The sequence below is a fragment of the Scomber scombrus genome, chromosome 2 (assembly GCF_963691925.1).
Source record: "Scomber scombrus chromosome 2, fScoSco1.1, whole genome shotgun sequence".
Lineage (NCBI taxonomy): Eukaryota > Metazoa > Chordata > Actinopteri > Scombriformes > Scombridae > Scomber > Scomber scombrus.
In genome coordinates, this window is record NC_084971.1 from 10,775,678 (window position 1) to 10,784,049 (window position 8,372).

Consider the following 8,372-nt stretch of genomic DNA (forward strand, 5'->3'; position numbering starts at 1 on the left):
GGATAAAGAAAGGTTTATTTGACTTTGTAGTAAAACAGACGTGTTGTCTCCACAGATGTGTGTGTGTGTGTGTGGGAGGGTACATTCCATCCATTCTTGCTCTTCCTGAGGAAAGAAAGCATCACACACACACTCACACACACACACACTCACACACACACACACACACACACACACACACACACACACACACACACACACACACACACACACACACACACACACACACACACACACACACACACACACACACACACACACACACACACACACACACACACACACTTGCTGACAGCAGGCAGAGGGAGAGGCAAACATTCACCCCTCTACGTTTTGGTGAAGTAAATGAATGCTTTGTGTATGAGCATTGGCTCAGAGAGATCACTGAATCATTAGTTGCTCATATCTGATGACTGACTACGAACTGACGAATAACATCCAGACATCTTAGTATGTGTTTATAATATCACACTCTGCTGCACCAGTTTGTTGGAGCAGCTTCCTCCACCAACTTTTGACTGACATCAAATATCCATGCATGTCTTTTTTGCTGCTCAACCTTTTTGAAAGATTGTGTCTAGTCTTTCCTGCCACATCAAACTAATGTGTTTCCAAAATGATCAATTACTTACAATTACTACGTAAGGAGTCACTAAGTTGCATGTTTGCTTCTAGTTTAACTTAAAGTATAATTCAAACACACACACGACTGTGTAAACAGATTTATGTCCCCACAATGTCAGGAATAACACACAAACACACACACACACACACACACACACACACACACACACACACACACACACACACACACACACACACACACACACACACACACACACACACACACACACACACACACACACACACACACACACACACAGGCAGAGAGGATGCCAACCAGAACAGTGGCTCATCAAAGCTCTGCAGGGGTAGCTACGCCAGCACTGACGCACTGCAGCTCTCCTGCCAGCTAATGGCTACTGAACACTCATAATGTTTTTTTCTTTTGGGCAGTTATTTGAATAATATCTCTTTGTTTGCATCCATGTGGACCAAAGGAGAGCCTGGTAACTTTTGGACCTACTAATAACTTCACTTGCCAGTTGTTTTTAATTATCTGCTCCCAAACCACACTGCGCTGTATGTGACATGTACTATATGATGTAGGTTCTTTCTATCAGGATATACAGCACTGTCACAGATTGAGAAGTGGACAGATTAAATATGCACCTTTTGTGAATTAAAAAGATGACAGATTGAAGGATGGATTTTTATTTTCTGTAAATATAAAGACCTTTTGAACTCATTAGCAAAACACGCACACTTTAGTACATAAAGACTCACAGAGCTGCATACTGTACACTTCTGTCAGAAGACTCCTAAATTTTACAGAAAGCTTTTTACAAAGCAAACTTTCATTTCAAGAATGACCACGCAAGCAGTATCATCATGAGAATAAAACCTTCAACCAGTCAGGCACAAAATTAATTTAAGCTCATCTTTCATTCATTTGCTGTCTCATTCATGCACAAACAAATTTACACACACAGTATACAAGTACAGTCAAATGGGTACTTCTAAACATAACAGTTTAGGAAGCACGTTGGCTACTAAATTGTTCGAACTGTTATTTCTGCTGCCGGGCAGCAAAAAGTTGCACAGCATTCAAAAGAGTGTGCAGAAGTAGCCTGTAATGATGGCCAGGGATCCGGAACGCTGCTTATCTCTATGATGGGCTCAAAATAATGTAGCTCCATCTTCCAAATTTCAGCCTGTTCTTCTTTGTGTCTTCCTCGCTGACTTTTTGATAATGCTTCACCTTTTTTACCCAGAACCATGAGGAGTTCTGTCAGTCTGTGTCTATTTGACAGGGGTTTGTTCCCATTCTCTGTGCTTTCATGTACAGCTTCAGGAAGTCCTTGTAGCGAGGTGTGCAGCCAAGCCAGGCTTCACCAAAATGGACATAGCCAGTCAAAAGGTACTCATCCTCTCCTGGATGTACACCACACTGTGCGGGAATATTGACCCGTCCACTCCAGCTCCGCCCTCTGACTCCACCCCAAGCAAACATCCTGCTCTTCTGGTGGAACAGCCTGCTCAGAGTCACCACAACCTGGGAGCGGTCGTTCACATTCAACACTACTCTTTGAAAGATGCCTCTGCCCGCTACAGAGACAAGAGAGGAAGGAGACATCAAGAGAAGACAATTTAAAGATACCTTCCAGACATGTTTTAAAATGTATATAAAATACTCTACATTGAATAGTCATTTGTGTGTAATATGTTTTTCCCACAAAAATAGCTCAATTATTTTATTGAAATCCTCAAAACATCTGTTTTTCTTTTCATTAAAAAAAATCCAGGAAATTTGAACATACAAATATTTTTTTATGTCAAAAGTTTAAATAACAGACAACATGCCTCGTACTTCACTGAAATGTCCATTCTCAGTGTTTGTGCATGGAAAGCTTCACACTTGTGTAAGTTGAATATTGGACCACAATTGGCTCCAAACTAGTTGTGATGTCACAAATCATGCTCATACTGTAGGTTGACCTCTTATATTAAAATTAGATTTTCAAATGAGCACTTTTCCACACTGAATAAAAATTAATGTGAAAACAAACTGCACATACATCATCATGCACAGTGAAGCTCAAACAAAAAGAAAAACACATTTTTGACTGAAAATTCAAGTTTTTTTTCTGTGCACCTTAAAATTTTGTTTGGGGACTTTAATATATGTTGGTTAGTTAAAATGTGAAAAAGTATTAATTAAAGGGAGTCTATGTAAATTTAGAAAGAGAACATAACATAATACTTCCTCATCAAATGAAAAGTTGATTTCATGAGAAATGAAATGCACCCTGGCTAATATTAGCAGACTTTACATAGATATTGTTGTGTAACTGACATTACTGAGTCAGTTTGCTCACTTAATAACTCTTGTGTTTTAGCTTAAATACATCATAAATTGATTACCTTTTTAAATCTGCATGCTGATATTTTGGCCTCTTGGCAAACAGGAGCTTATTTACAGATACTAACTTCAGTAAATATCTCTGCAACACAATACATAGTTGTCTTTGACATAAAGTCAACTGTTATTTCTTCACATTCTGTTGATAATTTTAGTTAATTTTAGAATGTGGTAAACTACAAATCTGGCCAAATCATACACAGTGTACCTTTAGAGCAAAGAAGTTGAGACAATCTTTGCTTTATCTTGTAAATGCCACCTGTGTGCCACAGTATTAGCTGTTCAGCACAAGTTACATAGTCTCACTCTAATGTGTTGTGCATCACAGATACGCATCAGTGGTACTGTGTGTGTGTGTTTTTGAGAGTATAGATTTACCAAAGTCACTGGTGCACACAGCCATGAGGACCTCTTCATCTGAACAGGGTTCACAGGTGTCTAAAATGGAAAACATGAAAAACGGAAATGACATAAAACACTATTTTTAAAAATACTTTAACATGAGAAACCACTGCTGTTCTTCTTTTCACAGTCTATTTTTTTTACTCATTAGTTTTTGTATCATCCTGTGAGTTGTTTCACCCCTTAGTCTGTTTCTGGTTCTCTCTGTTTCTCTGTGTTTATGAGACTTCAAGACATCAAGAGAGAACATGAATGAGAACAGCAGGTGAGGGAAGAGACGTAATCAGAGAATTACCCCTTGACCCTGTCAGCTATAAAAACAGCTATAAAACACCCAGACAGACACACACAGACACACACCCAGACAGGCCTGGAAAGACTTTCTTCTGTTTCATTATGAAGACAGTCCAGCTCTCCTCTCCACCCACCGTTCTTGCTCTCTGCCAGACTGCTTTAGTCATACGGGTGGGCTACCCAAAATGCTCCACTTTGAGGGGGGATTTGTTCTTGATTGACAGTTGAGAGACGATTGGCTGACCCTTATGCTTGACCCTAACGTGACCTTTTGATTGGCCTGCTTGTTTTCATAAGTCTAGCTGAGACGAGAGGGTGTGGGAGGGAGGAAGTGGGGGTGGAGAGAGTGTCAGAGAGGGGCAGCATGTAGGTGACACAGAGGAATAAGGGTAAAAACAGTAATGTGGCCGACTGCAGAAAAAAATACTTTTTTAGCCTAACTCTTGCCTGCCACTTTCAATTATGTCACTGAGCAGGTGACATGTGTCAAGGTAGGACTTTAACAAACCATTTTAGCTAATTACCGACACATTTTGGACAGTTTACAAAACGCCAGACAGTGTGAAAATTAACTTCTGGACAACTGAAACTGAGTAGGGACAGATAATCTATCACTATATTTAGCCTTTTTCTAAAATGTTTTTCCAGTGTTATGATATTACATTTAATGGCTTACTGTGTGATTTAATGTGTGCTGTGAGAGTAATAAAACTTGAAATATATTTTATGAAATTGGTAGCAACTGTTGAAACTGAGCACTAACTATGATTTGGCTTTTAAAAACGAGCTCAAAATAATTAAAAAACACACATTTTGTCTCAAAACCCACATCATACATTCTCAAATCAAAACATAGAAGGTCGAACACAAATAAAAGCCTCAATTGTTTTGTCCCTGTTTAAGAATACATATTTGCCAAACAATTAATACATGCTTGAACTCTCTTACCTAAACCAGGGTGCAGGTATGGGTACATATGTGCCCCTGGCCCCTGGCTGGGCACAAGCTCATATTGGAAGGCGGTGATCCTCCGGCTGATGTCCTTCTGTGGGACGGCCTCCACAAACAGAGCCCCCTCTGCCAGGCTGAAACAGTGCACTCTGCCCTGAGCCTGCTCCTCCTCTGCCAGCAGAAGCCTCAGATCTCCAGCTCGCTCCAGATACACATGAGAACCCTGAACAAGGAGGGTCAAAAAGGATACTTAAAATTCAACAAAACATTACATTGGTAATATTCAGATTTAAAGTCTGCAAATGAATACAGCTCCTTTGTGATTTGTTTAATCTCTAGATACACTGAATATAATGTCTTAATATGGATGCTGTACTGTACTCTACCTGGGAGTAAGTATGGGGTTTGATGCACACATGGAGACCTGCCATGTGTCCTGATGAAGGTTCTGTGTTTGGACGTAGGTTGATAATGATGGCCCCTGTGGGGTAGAGCCACTTCAGAGAGCCCTGGGAACAACGTAGGTAGACCTGCTCCACGTCTCGGCGATGGGACTCATGGCTCAGACCACTGCAGTGGAGAGAACAGATTGTCTTTCTATCATCTCTTATTATCCAGTGACTTTACTGAATAAGATCAAATGACTAAAATAATCCAACAATAAGGAAATTTGGATCAGGGATGAAGAACTCTATGAGGATTTGCTTGAAAACCATTATTAAAGAAACACATAAAGGGGATTTTACAAGACAAAATCTATAAAAACTTTCATTTGCAACACTGACTAAGAACAACTTTATTGCAGCTGTCTGCCAACAAATCTTTCATTTGGACTGATGTGGCCGCTTGTCTCTGATGTGCATAAGCTACATCAACACCAGGAACTGATTGGGGCTATTAAACTGTTAGAAGTCTGAGACTGGTAAACTTTACACCAAGTGTGAAGTACAGGCTCTCCTTTTTTATGACTTTGGGACTTGAGGGAGTGATCAAAGGCACCATATGGCTTTATTTTCTTATGATAGGAGCTAGAGCAGAGACATTCCTGTGGTCATAAGTGTATGCATTACACTTCCGAAATTTAACTTCAGATGCTGATCAGAATAATCTCTCAAAGTAAGATTCTTGCTGTCCTCCACACATACTGTATGATTAGCTTTAGTCATTTTCTGAGAAGTGACTGTCTGAGGTCATTCAAAGTATGAGTAACCACCACATGCAAAGGCACAAAGCAGCCAGAAACATCCTGAACTTCTGTAGCAGAAAATGAAAGTACCTAATTTCACTCTGGCCTTCCTGTGCCCTTCCTGAGGATTGCATTAAGTCTTAATTAAACATCCGTGCGTCTAATTACACTTCTGAGCCCAGCGAAATCCCGGATAATGTGCGACATAATCAGTTCAAAGACAACCTCCCTCTAACACCCAACTTAAGTTTCTCTCATGTCTATCCTGCATCTCCACGATTACATAAAGTTACATCCATGAGGAGAGCCATTTTACATTAAAAACCCAAATGTTTCTAACTTTACATAGCCTACTATAACAATGAAAGATTTACATTGTGTGTTTTCTTTGAATAATTCTTAACATTATAACATTATACTGGTTCATGGCTGATTATTATGATCAGATGTCCTTTGTTCTCCATCCTCACCTTCCTCGCCAGCTACACTGGTCACTGGAGTACTGTGCCGCCGCCCGACAGAGGAGCACAGCCGTGATCCACTGCACAGCCCACGGCCGGAGCATGCTGTCCAGTCCGCCCCTGCGGTCACCGGATCCCGCAAACCACACTAGCTCCTAAACCGCAAGATCCAGAGAAATATCCCGTATTGCTCCGTCCAGCGCCTGCAGGCTACATGGCAGGCTTAGCAGAGGCAAAAGCTGCGTCTGTCGCTGCCTCTGGGACACAAAAACATTTTGACAGGGGGTTTGGTAAGGGGAGCAGTGCGCGCGCGCAGCGGGACAAACGGGGGCTGTTTAAAAAACTTTCGCCGCGCGCTCCGCGTCACGTCAGCAGGGGCGCGTGCCAGCAGCTGGGTTCGCTTGAGTGACACGCGTGCGCTCGCTCCAAACCACGCCTACACATTCCCCTGAAATACGTGTGTGTTTGTGTGTGTGCGTGCGTGTGTGTGCGTGTGTGTGTTTTAAAAATAATAAATAAATAAATAATAAAAGACAGCTTGCATCAGCAATTCTGAGCACATAAAAATCACATTAAAGTAAAAGCAAGCAAAGCATAAATTATATTTAAAACAACTGGTTTTATTCTGTGCCAGCTCTTCGTGTATATAAGTGCAACAGGTCCTTTAAAATGGCAAGAGACAAACAGTAAGCCTGTGTGAGTGTTTGTGTGTATGTGTCGGATTTATAAACAGATGGATCATATCATCACATTGAAAATTAGAGCAGCATGCAGGTTTGGAAAAGCAACACCACCATAAGTTTCTACAGTCAGTGCCAGGCTGCGTCACATTGTCCACTGATCATGAACACAAAACTGTAAATGAGCTTTATTCTTTTTACCTACTGTAAAGCTATGTTAGTAACATTTCTTTGCTCTGAAGTCACTCTTGGGTTTTTTCCCCCCTCGTTATAGTCTTCTGAGAAAAAAAAGACAGACCTTGACATAACGCGAAGTCACACATGTGCTCTAAACGCCTGTTTGGTTCTCGGGCAGTTTTCCCGTGAGAAAACAGTCGGAATAGCAAGCATGTAACTGACTCGTCACATTCCCCCGGACTGCCAGAGCAATGTAACGCATTTCGAGAAATACCTAAAGACTCTTACCCTCCCACCCAACATCTCCTAAACCCCCCACACAATCTCTTCTGTAATGTGGGAACTCAATACAAGAACTTCAATACTGCCAGAAGCCTCTGTATGCCATTCATTTTATTTTTTATTTTAAATTGTAATGTGTAATCCTGGTCCAATATGCAGTCAATTGTATACACATGTGCGATGTGGACACACAAAACCTCCAGTGCATATACACTGACTGAACTGTTCAGTTAGGTAGGATAAATGGTATTTAGCAGTTTAACTTTTTAAATGAACAATATTTGCACATTCATAGATTGTGGATTTTTTAATGAAGGGGGAGGAGATTTCAATTTAAAGCATCTTTAATGAGGTAGCCTACTACTATTTTTTTGTGGACAAAAAAGCATGTCAGACACCCCTCCAGATTTAAACATTAATAAAGCAACAGTTACAATTTTTAAAGGGTGTATAAAATATGTTTTATTGGAAAGTGGTAGCTACCTAGAAGGATAGCCAAAATATTCTTTACACAAATGCATCTAGTTTGTTGCAACCAAACAAAAAACTGTGGCATCAGTTTCCTCAAAAGGAACAAAAATGGCATGAAATAAATAAATAACAGGCAGCATTTGAAGTGACTGCTTCGATAGGCTCAGGTGTGCTGACAGTCAGTCCACCTACTTAACCTGGTAGAGGGCTTTTTAACTCCTCCTGCGTCTCTTTGCATGAAGCGTATTAACCCTGTACCACTGTAAACCCTTTTCAGCCCAGTCCCTGGCATGAAATAGAAGAAGCTTCACTGTAGATACAATTGAAGCTTAAAGATCTGGAGGCAGCACAGGGAGTCTGACCTGAGTCTAATCCTGTCACCACAGTGGAGGAAGTTTGAGCTGCTGATGTGCTGTTTGACCTCATGTACTCCTTCACCATGTGAAGTATTTACAGAGCAGCAGAGCCTCTGACCTGCATGCTGT

The 8,372-nt window shown here is 40.9% G+C and overlaps 1 protein-coding gene across 1 annotated transcript; it reads right to left on the minus strand.

Annotated features, from left to right (window-relative positions):
• Positions 1–1,279: 1,279 nt before the first annotated feature.
• On the minus strand, positions 1,280–6,572 carry LOC133996630 (meteorin-like protein). Its single transcript, XM_062436237.1, has 5 exons — positions 6,287–6,572; positions 5,017–5,200; positions 4,628–4,853; positions 3,362–3,421; positions 1,280–2,169 (listed from the first exon to the last, which is right to left on the minus strand). The coding sequence occupies exons 1-5, from the start codon at positions 6,379–6,381 to the stop codon at positions 1,853–1,855; spliced, it is 882 nt and encodes a 293-aa protein (XP_062292221.1). The 5' UTR covers positions 6,382–6,572; the 3' UTR covers positions 1,280–1,852.
• Between the last annotated feature and the right edge of the window lie 1,800 nt (positions 6,573–8,372).

Excerpts from the sequence above, each read along its gene's own strand:
- LOC133996630 (XM_062436237.1), bottom strand. The coding sequence starts at position 6,381 with ATGCTCCGGCCGTGGGCTGTGCAGTGGATCACGGCTGTGCTCCTCTGT. Across the intron at positions 4,854-5,016 it reads AACCCCATACTTACTCCCAG|GGTTCTCATGTGTATCTGGA; the intron begins GTAGAGTACAGT and ends CTCCTTGTTCAG. Across the intron at positions 2,170-3,361 it reads TGTGTGCACCAGTGACTTTG|CGGGCAGAGGCATCTTTCAA; the intron begins GTAAATCTATAC and ends TTGTCTCTGTAG.